The 16,072-nt window shown below is 34.3% G+C and overlaps 2 protein-coding genes across 2 annotated transcripts; both read left to right on the forward strand.

Moving 5' to 3' along the window:
• Positions 1–3,330: 3,330 nt before the first annotated feature.
• LOC131023601 (putative UDP-glucuronate:xylan alpha-glucuronosyltransferase 4) lies at positions 3,331–4,844 on the forward strand. The gene is made up of 2 exons (XM_057953144.1): positions 3,331–3,856; positions 3,949–4,844. Exons 1-2 carry the CDS (start codon positions 3,352–3,354, stop codon positions 4,842–4,844), a joined length of 1,401 nt encoding a protein of 466 aa, XP_057809127.1. The 5' UTR covers positions 3,331–3,351.
• Positions 4,845–10,386: 5,542 nt separating this feature from the next.
• Positions 10,387–12,075, forward strand: LOC131023603 (putative UDP-glucuronate:xylan alpha-glucuronosyltransferase 4). The gene is made up of 2 exons (XM_057953145.1): positions 10,387–11,080; positions 11,156–12,075. Exons 1-2 carry the CDS (start codon positions 10,387–10,389, stop codon positions 12,073–12,075), a joined length of 1,614 nt encoding a protein of 537 aa, XP_057809128.1.
• Positions 12,076–16,072: the final 3,997 nt, after the last annotated feature.

Below are 16,072 nucleotides of genomic sequence, written 5' to 3' on the forward strand. Positions count from 1 at the left end.
TATGTATGTGTGTGGACGTGTAAATTGATAAGAGAATATGAGTTTGATTTCTTAAACTTCTTTTTCCTTCATTACAACATTTAACTCCACAAGTGCATATATATAGTTGTCTAATGTCGGTTTACTAAACCGACCTTTTCTAAAAAATCTAGCCAAACCAACTTTGCTAGAATAATCTAGCTAACTAGACATTTAATATTAGATTCTAGAATTCTCTATATTTTATTTCATCTACTATCTAATATTTTATTTCTTTCTTTTAGTTTCTTGTTAATTCTAGAATACTCTACATAAATCAAGTTTATTATTTTTTCCAACACCTCCGTCCCACGAATCTTGACATGTATTTATTTTTGGACCGTCCCACGAATCTTGACACATTTCCAAATAAGGTAATAATTATTACCTCTTCCCTCCTACTTAATCACTTTTATTACCTTCACTTTCCTACTTTATCACTTTTATACTTTATTACCTACACACTTTATAAAACACTAATCTACAATTCCTTAATTCATGTGCCGAAACCAAACGTGTTAAGATTCGTGGGACGAAGGGAGTATTGCACTGGTTGCAAGTTTTAAAACAAAATATTAACAACACTTTCGTTCTCAATTGCTTCCAAAGTTGAATAAATTGTTCTTTTAGTGTGTTTTTCATATCCAGGTTGATATTTCTAATCGTATTAACGTCAAGTGTACAACTAAACAAAGTAACTTAAAGATATAAAAAATTAATCAAACAATATAAGAATTTAAAGATAAATTAAGATCACACCAGTATTAATCTCATATGAATATATGAGTGTCTTAGTATGTCCATAGATTAATATATAATAACCTAAATATCATTGGAATTTCATCAATTAAACCTATTAATAATGATTCAATAATTAATGAAAACAAAAAATTGAAAATATAAAACAATTATGAAATTTTAAAGGAATTACTTGCTCTAAATTTGGGCAACAAAAAATTGGAAATATAAAATATTATTGAAAATTTTAAAGGGACTATACTGCTCTAAAATTGGGCGATACAAAATTCGTAGACAAAAACTGTATAGGAGGAGTTGGTCTCAGGTTAAAAGAAATTAAGAAAAACCTTTTACCACTAACCTACACTATAAATTTTAACAATTATCAGGATTTCAAATATGACATTTTTGCCTATATATTAATTAACATTAATATTATATAGACATATATTTTGGAGTCCCTATTTTTTCGGCCCTTATGCGGTTAATCACCCCGCATAGAGTCCAAAACCGTCTGTGTCTAAATTCAAATATACTAATATTTTAATGATATATTTTAATTTTAATTATTTTTAAATTATTAATGTAATTGTAAATACGAATCTGGATCCGTACGTATTATAACCCGTACCACACAAAATCCATGGAACATAATTAATATACATAACATGGGCCAAATTATTGCATTACAGAAAAGGAAAGCTTTTATTGGATAAATAAAAATTTAAAAGGTACGGTCACAATGATCAACTCAATCTCAAAAATCAATTTATCACTATATCAACACACATACAATTAATTAAAAAAATATTACTCCATCCGTCCCGCGAAACTTCAACACTTTCTTTTCGGCACGAATTTTAAGGAGTTAGTATTTTGTGTGTTAAATCATGATAGGTGAAAATATAAAAGATGTGAATAAAGGGAAAAACTTTTATCAATAAGGAAAGTGCTCAAACTTCACGGGACAATCCAAAAATAAATACTGCTCAAGGTTCGTGGGACGGAGGGAGTATTAAATATTAATTAATAAAAGATTGAGTACGTGTGCAATATATCTTTTTAGCATTATTATTGGTAAAATTATATAGGTCCTATAAATTATAATAAAATTATTCTGAGATATCACAACTAATGCTTTGTTAAATTTAATTTCATGATTTCTTGAGCATCACTGACAAATTAATAAGAACAAATGCAAACATTAATATTTAGTAGTACAAAATGGCGAATAAAAATACATGGAAACAAACGAATTGTTTGTCAATATAATTGAACAACATACACATAAATTGAAAGTAAAAGTTCAGTATTTGAATAAATTTTAACAATAAGAAATAAAGAAGTTGCTGACGTGTTTAATTTGTTAGGTTCAATTTTCTTTTTAATTACTGTACTAGTTAATGCTAAATTTTCTAGTGTAAGCATTACTTTTCTGTAGCTATTAATGAAAGAAAAAATGCTGGATAATGATGATAACCACCGATTAATTAATTTAAATGATCTATTAAATACCCACTACAAATAGAAATAACAATTAGGTGCCAAAATAAAAAAAATATAAAAAATATACTACTCTCTCCATCCCAAACGAAATGTCCTGCATGGAGATTAAGAAATGTGTATAAAGTAGATAAAGTGGGTTGAAGGAAATTATTTAAATATTAAGTATAGAGAGAGAGTGCATTGCCAAAAAAGGAAACAAGACATTTCATTTGGGACAGCCCAAAAAGGAAAACAAGACATTTCGTTTGGGACGAAGGGAGTATCTAGTTTTTAATAAGGAGATTGCGTGTATATACACATATATACTAGTATTTCTCTACCATGTACTTTATTTGGTGGGAGAAACAATGGCAAAAAAACTTGTTTTTGTGGACGTGGGAATACTGTTACTTCAACCGGCCAGCCGAGCCGATCTGTGGGAATGTTAACAAAAGAAAAGATAATTAATTTAAATCAAAACGAGCTGTAGTTTTGCTTTGGGGACACGAAGTGGGACAGGAAATTGGGACAGAGGATCCGAACTGCTTAAAATTGTATCCTTCATGTTTACAGTTTTCATAACATAGTTTAGTCACTAATATTTTACGCATTACTAATTCCATCATTTAAATACAAATAACAACACGCACTAAAAGTTCTCACTTCCATCGCATTCTTTTTTTCTGGTTCCGTACTAAAAGTTTTCACTTTTTCCATCTTAAATGTCATTTATTGAGTTCATAATAAACTATAGGTTAATTTTATACATAAATATACGATAAAACAGACATCTGATCAATATTTCTTGCCAGTGTTTTGGAGGTTTAGTTGGTTGAGAATATTCAAAACTCTTTACATATATTGAGCTCAAACTCTCTATAATGTTTACAACAGCAAAAACCATAGCACCATATATATATATATTCCTTAATGGCGACGAAGCCCTCGAAACGGAAGCCCTTCACCCTTTCCGCTATTATTTTCTCGGCAGTCCTGGTTATAACTTTCAACATCCAATACCTTATAGGGCTGCTTGAAGATGTCCAAACTGAAGAAACCTACCCCATCTCACCCATCAACCTCAACTGGTTCGACTTCGTTGCTCGACAGATGGGAGACGACACAATCAACATTGCATTGGTGAACATGGGCAAAGCCACCTTGGAAGGCCAGCTTCCCACCAAAGGGAAGATTGTTAAGGTGGATTTCGAGCGCGTGGACGCCGCGTGGTCCGACTTGTATCCGGAGTGGATCGATGAGACCTCTGCCAAGTGTCCGGAGCTACCCATGCCCGTGTTTCAGAACTACGAGAAGCTCGACGTCGTGGTGGCTAGGCTTCCTTCTGATCAGGAATTTGGATTGAGGGATGTTTTTAGATTGCAAGTGAATTTGGTGGTAGCTAACTTGTTAGTGAGGTGTGGGAGAGTGGAAAGTAGACCAATTTATGCAGTGTTTATAGGGTCAAGTGGGCCTATGTGGGAGATCTTTAGATGTGATGATCTTGTGTTGCACGATGCTGATTCTTGGATTTACAAACCCCAAATGAGAAGGATCAGACAGATAGTACGCATGCCTGTCGGCTCGTGCCAACTCAACCCTCCATTGCCACATCATGGTAAGAATGGTCTTTTTAAGTGAGAACTAAGATTGCATGCACATAATATAGAAATACATGCAAACCGTATTATGTTGGTTTTGTTTGTTTAGGTGAAGAATTAGGGATTGAGAGGTGGAAGCAGGGAAGAGAGGCTTATGCTACTATACTACACTCGAACGATAAGTATGTGTGTGGAGCAATAGCTCTAGCACAGAGCCTCATCCAATTAAACACCACAAAAGAGCTGGTGGTGCTAGCCGATGATCGCATCCCTCCCGAATCCATCGACGGCCTCCAATCAGCCGGCTGGAAGATCAAGCGGATCCAACGGATACGAAACCCTCAGTCGAAGAAGAACTCGTACAACGAGTGGAACTACAGCAAGCTCCGCCTCTGGCAGCTCGTGGAGTACGACAAGATCATGTTCATCGACGCCGATTTCATCGTCACCAGAAGCCTCGACAAGTTCTTCACACACCCGGGGATCTCGGCCAGGGGAAACAACAAGCACCGTTTCAACTCGGGGCTAATGCTTCTAGAACCTTCGCTGTGCACGTTCAAGACCCTGATGGAGAAGACGTGGTTGGTGAGGTCGTACAACGGCGGCGATCAAGGGTTTCTGAATGAGATGTTCCCGTGGTGGCACCGCCTCCCCAACAAGATCAACCATCTCACCTACTTCGATGATGACAAAGATAGAGATCACACGGTGGGGAACGACGCCTACGCCATCCACTACCTTGGGTTGAAGCCGTGGTGGTGCTACAGAGACTACGACTGCAACTGGGATAGGCCGAGGAATCAAGTATTCGCGAGCGACTCGGCTAACAACATTTGGTGGGGTGTGTATGACAAGATGCCTCACAATCTCAGACAGCTGTGCTATATGCCAGACTTCAGACATGGCCTCTTTAAACAGAACAGAAACATCGCCAAGGAGGCTAACTTATCTGATGGACATTGGAGGATCAAGATTAGAGACCCCAGGAATACTTACACATTCTGATTAATTCCCTCCAACATTTATCCAATAAACTAAGCATCAAACTCAATTAATTTTGCTTCATTTCAAACCATTTTCAATAAACTAGCATCTCTTCATGTATTGCTCTCATACCACTTGTTTAATTAATTGTCTTGAAACTAGATATCATTGTCGGATTTGTATATTTACTGAGATAACGCTACAAGAAACGATTAGTAATAAGCTGATGTCCATGTCATCTTTTTCAACGCCGGAAAAATTGTGGAAGCCTCGATTATAAAAATTAATTATTAATATTTATTTGCGAAGGTGTTTAAAGCAAAGTCGAAATCATAATTAAGTATAAGTTGATGATTGTTATGCAATTATCCCTATAAAACACTCACTACAACAAAATGTTCCAGTAATGACATAATTTTTAATAAATAGTGACACTTATAAATGCAACTAATTAAAATTGTGAAATATTGTGTGTGTCACAAAAGTAAAGACATGTCACTAAATTTATTGACATTTGAATGAGTAACTATTTTTGTGAGATATGAAAGCGTAATTATTTTTTATGATGATGTAATTAATAATTAATTAGTTACGTAAGAAAAACTAATTTTATTAATAGTTAAAAGTACATGTATAATAATATTTGTGAGTGTGTGTATCAGACACACACGCACTCATATATATAGAGAGAGAGATATCGAAAAATATATTGTGACACCTATATACGTCTAACAAAAATATTTTGTGATAGTTTTATATGGATAAATGTCATAAAATTTATTACATTTTTAAATGTAACAAAACTTATTTACATTTTTATGTGTAATTAAAGTATATAGATATATGTGTTGGTGTAGCTAAACTTTGTTACACTTAAAATTGTAATAAATTTTATGACACAATTCTTAATGTCACTAAAATTGTTGTAGTGATTAGATTGTAGTGATTAGATTGGTATATATATTTATTCAAAGTTCATCATTATTATGTCGGTTGAACGGTCTTATTCTCGTACATATATGATATATATCAATGTAATTGATATTTTAAAGTAGATTAATCATATTTAGAGTTCTCCGCCAAAATTATATACTACTCTTTTAACATCTTTGTCATTAACTCCGTCTTTATCATGTTTTACTTTTGTTCTTAATAACAATTTTAATTAGTTATGGTTGTCTACATGTGTGTGTGTTGGACAGAAAAGTGTAAAATAAAAGCGTTTGTATACAACGTGAATTAATTAGAATTTCTCTATTTTCATATCTTTTTTTGGTTTTGTTTTGTTTTTCTATTTTCATATCTTTTGTATGTACCGACGTACCGTTGAGTTAGTTCTCTCAAATCTCAATATATATTTCGTTGATACTGGTTTATATTTATGATTTATATATATAGTTTAAGGTTTATAATTTTGGATCTAAAGGATATAGTTTCATCAATTTTATACTATATATGCTTCCGGTACCAATAAAAAAAAATCTAAAAATTCGGTTCAAATTTATAATTGACTTCATGTTCTGACTCATTTTACAGTTTAAAAATGTATTAGTGATCCATTACTAAAATTATGCAAATACTTTGGATCTAAAATTATACTTTTCCCAACTCATATAAATATTGTTATGTTAGTCCACCAAATAGCGTGATAAATTTTATTTCATAATGATGAGGACTGAAATATGCACCAGCGCTGTGCTAAACATAACGGGAATATTTCTAGTTATGATTATTATTATTGTTATTGTGGTTATTTTCGATATTTGGTACAGGATTGCCCTGACTCTCAGCTTGGCTCAGCTCGGCTCCGCTTTCCAGCTCTGATGGCTCAATTTCAAGATATATATTAGAATAAAGGGGCTTGGGCTTGATTCATTGGGCTAATGAGCTTTAGGGGTCTAATGGGCCCAAGAGCCTTAGGTTTATATTCATGCTTATAAATAGGGTCTTGAGGCATAGATTAAAGAGGATAGTCATTTTTCTTAGCCTACAACTTGTAAACTGTAAAACACTCTCTCGATGATAGTGGAAAATCCCCAAAAACCCCGTGGACGTAGGTCTTCTCGACCGAACCACGTAAATCCGGTGTCGTTTACTGTTTTTGTTGATCGTATTATTTCTTGTTTCACCACATAATATATATATATATATATATATATATATAATTAACTAATTAATTATATATTTACTTTCCAACTTTAAATATAGATCAGTTAGAGCAATTAAACACAACGAATGTACGTACATCACCAAACTAATTCATAAAGCTAACATGTCGATAGCTTAATTGCTTTTAATGTATTATCAATCAAATTCATATTTCAATTAATTAAATGGAGCAACTTTTGATGGCTAACTTATATTCCGATTAATACATAATTACAAAAACTTGGGTTTAAATCATCGCATCGTGGGTAGACATTTGGATTCAAGCAATTTTGTTTTTTGGATAAATTCAAGCATATATATATATATATATTAATAATGTGTACTTGCAATTTTTTTATCTATGAATTTTTGGATCCATATCCTCATATCAGACTCCCTCTAACATAATTACTATACATAGTATGATATTATATAAATGCGAATAATCAGAAAAAAAAAATTGATAAGTAATGTGCGAAAAGAGTTGTAAATGAGATAATCTATCTATGAGATTCAGGTTCAATCTCTAGTTTTTCTAAAAGTTTGTTCAAAATCGTTTAGTGTGTGGCTCCTTTTACATATTTTTTAATATGCATGAATGAATTGTTGGAATATAAACTTGATTTGAATAGATATTTGTAAAGAATATTCTAGAATTAAAAGAAAAGAAAGAAAAAAAAAATTAGAAGAAATTTGTAGAAATATCTGAGTTAAAAATTTTTGTAGGCCACTAACTTAGGGCGCTTTGCAAAATTAGGCCAAATTTTTTCGGGCTTGCAAATTTGAGCCATTAATTATTAATTTCGGCGTCAATGAGCCACATTAGGGCCCGATTGGGTTATTATTCACAGCTGGAGCCCGAATGCAGATGTGGAATTTTATTTTATTATTTTATATAATATATTTATACACATGTAGAAAAACACAATTAAAAAATAAATTAAAAAACATTTAAAAATTACACAAAACAAATGACCTTTTGTCTTCCACGCATGAAAGCCCCAAGACATTCTTAATTAAAAAACTCATTTAACAAACACAAGTCAAACACATATCAAAAACCTCAATATATGAATCATATTTTCACAAACTGAAATCGTCAATCCCCGGTGGAAAGCTTGAAGAATCGGTCAGTATATCATCATCACTTCAATCATCCCGTACAACATATACGCTGGTTAAAGGTAAAAACACTAAAAATGGTGAAGGTCAGGGATGTGAAAAAATTGAATCAGCCTCCTCCTATGTACAGTAAGTAATTTAAGTTTGATTCTAGTTTGTGTTTTTTAGGAAGATTAATGCATGTTTTTTGAAGGCCCTGAATGTTTGTTTTTTGTTTATAATTTTCCTGCAGAACCCAATGGAATGTATTTGTCTGTTATTTTCCATGGTGGAAAGATTGTTACTTCTCCTAAAGTAACATATTGTGGGGGTAGGAGGTTTATTTTAGACTATGTTGTGGCTAGGCAACTTAGCTTAGCAGCTTTAAAAAATAGTCTTGAAGTGAACTACAATTTGAAATACCTATTCAAGAATCACAAATTCCAGCTGAAAGTGACTTGTTTGAATCAGGATTGACACAAATCCCTACTCAAATTGCTCATGTACCAGGGCCCTCAATGCTTAGTCAACTGAGACGAGGCCAATTGATTGTGGAAAGTCAGAAGAAGTTTCAGAGTTTGGCTGAGATTCAAAAAAAGAGCAAGTGAATGATGAAAAATTATGGTTTTTTGAAGATGAAGACTGCCAGCTTATGTTTTTGAAGATGACTGACAACTTATATTTTTGATGATGATTAGTCTTATGTAGTCTTAGATGATGAAGCTTATGCTTTTATACATTATGAAGCTTATGTTTTTGAAAGCTGAAGCTTTGGATCTTTAGTTTTCTGTACTTGACATCACGTTTTTTTTTTTTTTTTTATTGGGATTAAGGATTTCTTTCGTGTTCAAGTCCAATTATTCTTGCTGTCTTTGGGCGAATTATTCTTGCTTTGAAAGAACAATTGTTATACGAAAATAGGAATTGAGGTTTTTGATGTGTTTGACATGTGTTTGTTAAATGAGTTTATTAATTGTGAATGTCTTGGGGCTTTCATACGTGGAAGACAAAAGGTCATTTGTTTTTTGTAATTTTTAAATGTTTTTAAATTTATTTTTTAATTGTGTTTTTTTACATGTGTATAAATATATTATATAAAATAATAAAATAAAATTCCACATCAGCGTTCGGGCTCCAGCTGTGAATAATAACCCAATCGGGCCCTAATGTGGCTCGTTGACGCCGAAATTAATAATTAATGGCTCAAATTTGCAAGCCCGAAAAAATTTGGCCTAATTTTGCAAAGCGCCCTAAGTTAGTGGCCTACAAAATTTTTTAACTCGAAATATCTAGAATAGTTGAGAATGAAGAAAAATGTAGAATGGTTGAAAATGTATTAGAGAAAGAGGAATAATCTAGAATAGTTGAGAAAAAGTTAGGATGAAGAGAACTAGCTAGAATTAGAGAATTCTAGTATGTATAGAGAATTCTAGAGAAGTATTAGAAAAATAATAGTTGAGAATATTCTAGAGAATGTAGGAATCATCTACTCACCACTATAAATATGTAACCATGATTGGAATGTAATGAAAAAAGAGGGAAGTTAGAATGAAGTGAATTGAAGAAAAATTGTGTTAGTAAACAACAATCCTCCCACTCAAATTCCTAAGCACACACACGTCCACAACCAATTTCTCTAAATTTCCTCCTACCAATTAAATAAATTCTCCATTATATATACTTATATTCCAACATGAATTATATATTTAATATATACTAATATAAAAAATATGTACTTTGAAAGCGAAATATCTTTATATTTATGTAAAATATTCAATCCAAAAAGTAAGATGACGAATTTTATTCCATAACTAACATTAATCGTGTTTCAACTTCCAACATTTAAATGTAGAGGTAGAGCAAACATCACAGAAAAAGAAACTATAGAGTGAAACATCACGGAATATTTAATAATGTGTGGATGATATTTAAATTAAGTAGGCCAATTTGATGGCCAAACTATAGAGTTTACTCACCATTTACGCATTACTAAATATATATTCGATCGTTTAAATGCAAATAACTACACGTACAAAAAGTTCTCACTTTTTCCAACCTAACTGTCACTTAATGAGTTTATAATTAAACTAGTGTTTTTTTTTTTTTTAATTGTACAACAAACAGATAGTACATGATCAAGATTTCTTACAAGGGTTCGGAGGTTTAGTTGGTTTCTTATTTTTTATTTTTAGAGAATGGAGATTTAGTTGGTTTAGAGTATTCAAACACTTCCAAATTCGATATTTAGCTCAAACTCTTTCTAGTGTAACCACAACAAAAATCAGCTACAAAATATGTTCCTTGAACAATCTTGATGGCGTCTAAGCCCTTCACCTTTTACGTAATTCTTTTCTTGACACCCCTCATAACTCTCAACATCCAATACCTCAGACACCTGCATGCAAACGTCCCAAATGCACCAATCTACCCTAAACCAGCCATGAACCCCAGTTGGTTCGAGTTCGTTGCACGAGAGTTAGGAGATGATAACATCAACATTGCATTGGTGAACATGGACGAGACGACGATGACAGACAAGGACGTTCCCACCAAAGGGAAGATCGTTACGGTGGATTTCCGCCCCGTGGACAAGGCCACACAGTGGTCCAACTTGTACCCAGTGTGGATCGTCGAGAACTCTGCCAAGTGCCCCAAGATACCGATGCCGATGTTCGAAAACTATGAGGACCTCGATGTGGTGGTTGCTAGGGTTCCTTCTAATGAATGTGTAGAGGTTGCAGTGAGGGATGTGTTTAGATTACAAGTAAACTTGGTGGTAGCTAATTTGTTAGTGAGGTGTGGGAGACTGGAAAGTGGGGTTAAAAAAAGACCAATTTTTGCAGTGTTTATTGGGTCAAGTGGGCCTATGTGGGAGATATTTAGATGCGATGATCTTGTGTTACACGATGCTGATTCTTGGATTTACAAACCTCAACTAACGAGGATGAAACAGATAGTGCTCATGCCTGTCGGAACGTGCCAACTCAACCCTCCATCAGCACACTTTGGTAAGTAGTTAAGCTTACTATGTCAGTTTTCTTGCACTCATCAAATATACTCTTTTAATTACACTGTCATTTCAGGCGAAGAATTATGGATGCAAACCGAGGATGAGAGGATCATGAAGCAACCAAGAGAGGCATATTCTAGTATCCTACACTCTTCGGAAAGATATGTATGCGGAGCAATAGCTCTAGCGCAGAGCATCATCCAATCAAACACAACAAAAGACCTCGTCTTGCTAGTCGATGATCATCACGTCTCTCCCAAATCCATCGACGACCTCAGATCAGCCGGTTGGAAGATCAGGCGAATCCAACGGATACGGAACCCTCACTCCATCAAAAACTCGTACAACGAGTGGAACTACAGCAAGCTCCGCCTCTGGCAACTCGTGGAGTACGACAAAGTCATGTTCATCGACTCCGATTTCATCGTCACCAGAAGCCTGGACGAGTTCTTCATATACCCAGGGATCTCCGCCAAGGGAAACAACGAATACCGTTTCAACTCGGGGCTGATGCTTCTAGAACCTTCGCTGTGCACGTTTAAGACCCTGATGGAGAGGAGGTGGTTGGTGAGGTCGTACAACGGCGGCGATCAAGGGTTTCTGAATGAGATGTTCCCGTGGTGGCACCGCCTCCCCAACAAGATCAACCATCTCACCTACTTTGAATCAAATATTGGTGATAATAAAGATCATACGGTGCCCAATGATGCATACGCGATCCACTACCTTGGGTTGAAACCCTGGTGGTGCTACAGAGACTACGATTGCAACTGGGATATACCGGAAAGACAAAAATTCGCCAGTGACTCCGCCAACACAATTTGGTGGGATGCTTACGACAAGATGCCTCAGAATTTGAGAAGGCATTGCTTTTTGACACCCACGATGCATACCAGCAATAGAGAAAATAGAAACAAAGCCGAAGAAGCTAACTTACCTGATGGGCATTGGAGGATCAAGATAAAAGACCCCAGACTCAAGAATGTATTGTGATTAATTCTGAAATACACTATACTTTTATTCTTTGGAGGGGAAATTTGTATTAAAATCCACACATATCATATTATGTGACTCGAATCATCAATTTAGTAAGTAAAAAATAGCTTCTTACTAACTGAATTGCATTTTATAATAGAATAGTTAATTTAAATATTTTCTGGTGGAAGAGTTCGTTTATATTTTAATTTATTGTGTAGTCTATAGGGAGAAACAGTGTGTGGTCAAAGTATTAATCCCTTCAAAATATGCGGTCAGTTTTATTGGAACAAATGAAGCATTGTTTCACTTTAATTTCATTTATCTATATCCATCTCAAAGCTGAAACAAAAAACATCAAATCCCCCCCCAAAAAAAAGTACAGACAAATAAATAATATACACTCCGTTTTTGGGTGGGTAAACTATATAAATAAACCATAAGTAACCAGCAAAATAGAAAGTTTACGGCCCACCTCTCAAATAGAAAGTTTACGGCCGACCCAACTTGGGTTTCATGGGCTATGAGAGAAATATATTGTCCCAAGAGTATTTTAGAATTGAACTTGCTCCAATAAAACTCTACTTGACCTTGTTTTATAAACAGAAAAAACTCTACTTGACGTCTTGACCTCTTCGTCAAATACTCCCTCCGTCCCATTGATCTTGTCCAGTTTTCCCTTTTGGATTGTCTCATGGATTGATTCGTCATTTTAATTTTGAAAAATAGTTTAATAACTTAACTATGTATAATTCGTCAAATTTCGACGGAATACTACTTCACATTTAATTTATAATTAAAAATTATAAAAATAATTATGTCATATTTGTGCAGAATTTAGTTATCTAGAATCATATGTAGTAATGAAGTAGGGCGATAAATCAAAATGATGAGACTGGTAGAGTTCATCCACCTAAACACGTCTGCTCGCATGCATACCAATCATAAACACAATTAAAAGTGATACCTGAACATGTATGAATTTTTAAATATAGTTTGATACGATAATGGAATATCAGTTACAATAACAGTATGTAGTAAAACATTAATGATAAATAATTACAATAATTCGCCTCGAGGAAGAAAAAGGCAATAAATTAAATCGATGGATGCCATTCGCATCATCCGCCGCCGCCCTGAGAAAAGGTTGGAGAGTGATTGTGAAGCGGTGGCGGCCGCGCCGTAAGGCTGTCTTGACGTTTTGTTAAGTAGAGAAATAAGCATCACAGTCTATCAGATTTAGGAAGTTTGGGAGAACATCATTATAAACTCTATCCATCTATTAAAAAATGTGGTGTGATTTAAAGGGCATATATTTTATTAAATAGTGGGACATATATATAAAATGGAAATTGAGATCTATCAAAATTGATTTGTTAGACAATTAATAAATAATTTATGAATGTAATTGAAAATATAAGTATATATAAACTAAAATAAAAAGACATCGCTAAAGGAGTATTAAATATTCCAATTAGAGAAATTAATGTCGCGACAACAATAGGAAAAAATTAGTGAGGGAACTTTCGAGAAAAAGGAATGTGAGTTACGTAATTCCGTCACCTTTGCATTAAGAAGGCTGTCATGTCAAAATTGCAACAACTTTTCCCCTTGTTACGTGCCTTTAATATATACACACATGCCACCAACCACTCCATAAACTTCTCATATAATATTAATACTAAATTTTGGGAAAATAATTATTGGACCAAATTCGAGACGAGTTTGTTTTAGTTTAACTTTTTTAAACATACTTATTGGATTAGGTTGGTTTTCCAATCTTTACATGTATAAATACGAATCAAATCAATATCTTACAACGAACGGAACCAAATATATATATATAGGGTAGGGTTAATATAAAAATCCCTCTTAAGATAAAAATTAGAAACCAATTTAAAGTCATTGATTTAAATAAAATAGAGGGTTGAGATTAAACTACAGATGCACAATTTCGATTGCATAGATGCACAGTTTCAATTGCATAGATGCATAATTTCGATTTGCTTGAATATTTTGCATTGTTGGTTTCAATTGCATAAATTGCATATTTTTTAAGTGCACAGTAAAATATAATAGATGCACAGTTTCTTTTGTTGACTAAATCCTAACCATTAGATCTAATATTTAAAAGGTCAAGATTAGGTTCCTAGTTCTCATTTTAACAGAAGTTTTTATTAGAACTTCTTCCTATATATATATATATATATATATATATATATATATATATATATATATATATAGGAATGGGATCATGTAGTATCCAATTAATGCTTATAATAGATCCGTAGATCCAAATCTAGACCACACATTTATGACATGTGGCGCATCAAGATGGTGATACGTGGCAAGGCATTTCAAGGCAAAATCTGGAGAGGGGTAAAATTGGAATGTAATTTTTGGATTTAATAAAGTTTTCACATGAAATGCATAACTTTGAACAGAAAAATGCATTTGATTTTTACAGTTTTGGTATTTTCACCACCCCACCCCGCACCACCCCCAACCCACCCCACACCACCCCCCAACCCTCCCCATTACCACCCCTCAAAACAGTCATGTTTCACATGCATATAAAATCAAACAAAAGTGCATAAAGATTTTACATAAAAATACATTAAATTATACAAAAAATGCATTTCATTTTAATAAATCTGGTATTTTCGCCACCCCACCCCCACCCCAAATTTTTTTTTTCAAAACTAATTTTCTGATTGTTGAGTCGCTGACCCACCCATCCCCCCCCCCGCACCCCCACCCACCCACCCCCCCACAAATTTTTTTTTTTATTTTTTTAAAAACTGATTTTCTGACCGCTAACCCCCCACCCACCCTCCAGCCCAAAAAAAAATTACTCCCTCCGTCCGCCAAAAGTATTCCACAATTACTATATTTGGCGTCCGCAAAAAGTATTCCACTTTCCTTTTTAAGCCATGGTCCCACCATCCACCTTTATATTTTATCCTTACAAACACTCTTTATTTACAAAAAACCCACCCCAAATTCAATTTCAACCACACATCTCATAAAGTGGTGGGACCCCTTCTCCACTACATCAACATCATCACACATTTTATTAAACTCTGTGCCCGGCCAAAGTGGAATACTTTTGGCGGACGAAGGGAGTATATTTTTTCAAAAAATGTAATGCATTTTTGTGTGAAAGTATATGCATTTCTGTGCGAAAGTATATGCATGTAAAACATGTAATTTTTTATGCATGCAAAAATCAGTTTTTCAAAAAAAAAAATTTGGGCGGTGGGGTGGGGTGGTGGGTGGGTGGGTGGGTGGGTGGGTAGGGGTCAGTGGTCAGAAAATCAGTTTTTGAGAAAAAAAAATTGGTGGGGGGAGGGGGGGTGGGTGGGTGGGGGGTGGGGGGTAGGGGTGGGTCAGTGGTCAGAAAATCAGTTTAAAAAAAAAATTGGGGGGGTTGGGGGGTGGGGGGGTAGGGGGTGGGTGGGGGTAGGGGGTGGGTGGGGGTGGGGTTCTGGGGTGGAGTGGGGTTCAGGGGTGTGGGGGGTGGGGTGGGAGTGGGGTGAAATCTTATGCATTTTTATATGAAACTTTATGCATTTTTATATGAAAGTTCATGCATTCTCGTATGAAACTTTATGCATCTAAAATATACCTATTTTGAGAAAATCTAATTTTTTTTTTAATTTCGAAAATTACATTCCAATTTTACCCCTCTCCAGATTTTGCCTTGAAATGTCTTGCCACGTGTCACCATCTTGATGCACCATATGTCATAAATGTGTGGTCTAGATTTGGATCTACGGATCTATTATAAGCTTGGATACTACAGAAACCCAACCCTATATATATATATATATATTTAGAGAGTGTTCGTATGAGATTATAAGCTTTTTTAAAACAACTTATAAATTATTTAGGAGTTTACAAACTCCTTTAAAATGTTTGGCAAAATAAGCTCTTAAAGAGCTTATAAGCTGTAAAAATAAACTCTAAGGGCTTATAAGTTCCCCAAAAAATAAATTTCGCTACCCAAACTTAT

Source organism: Salvia miltiorrhiza, chromosome 4, assembly GCF_028751815.1.
Source record: "Salvia miltiorrhiza cultivar Shanhuang (shh) chromosome 4, IMPLAD_Smil_shh, whole genome shotgun sequence".
NCBI classification, from domain to species: Eukaryota; Viridiplantae; Streptophyta; class Magnoliopsida; order Lamiales; family Lamiaceae; genus Salvia; species Salvia miltiorrhiza.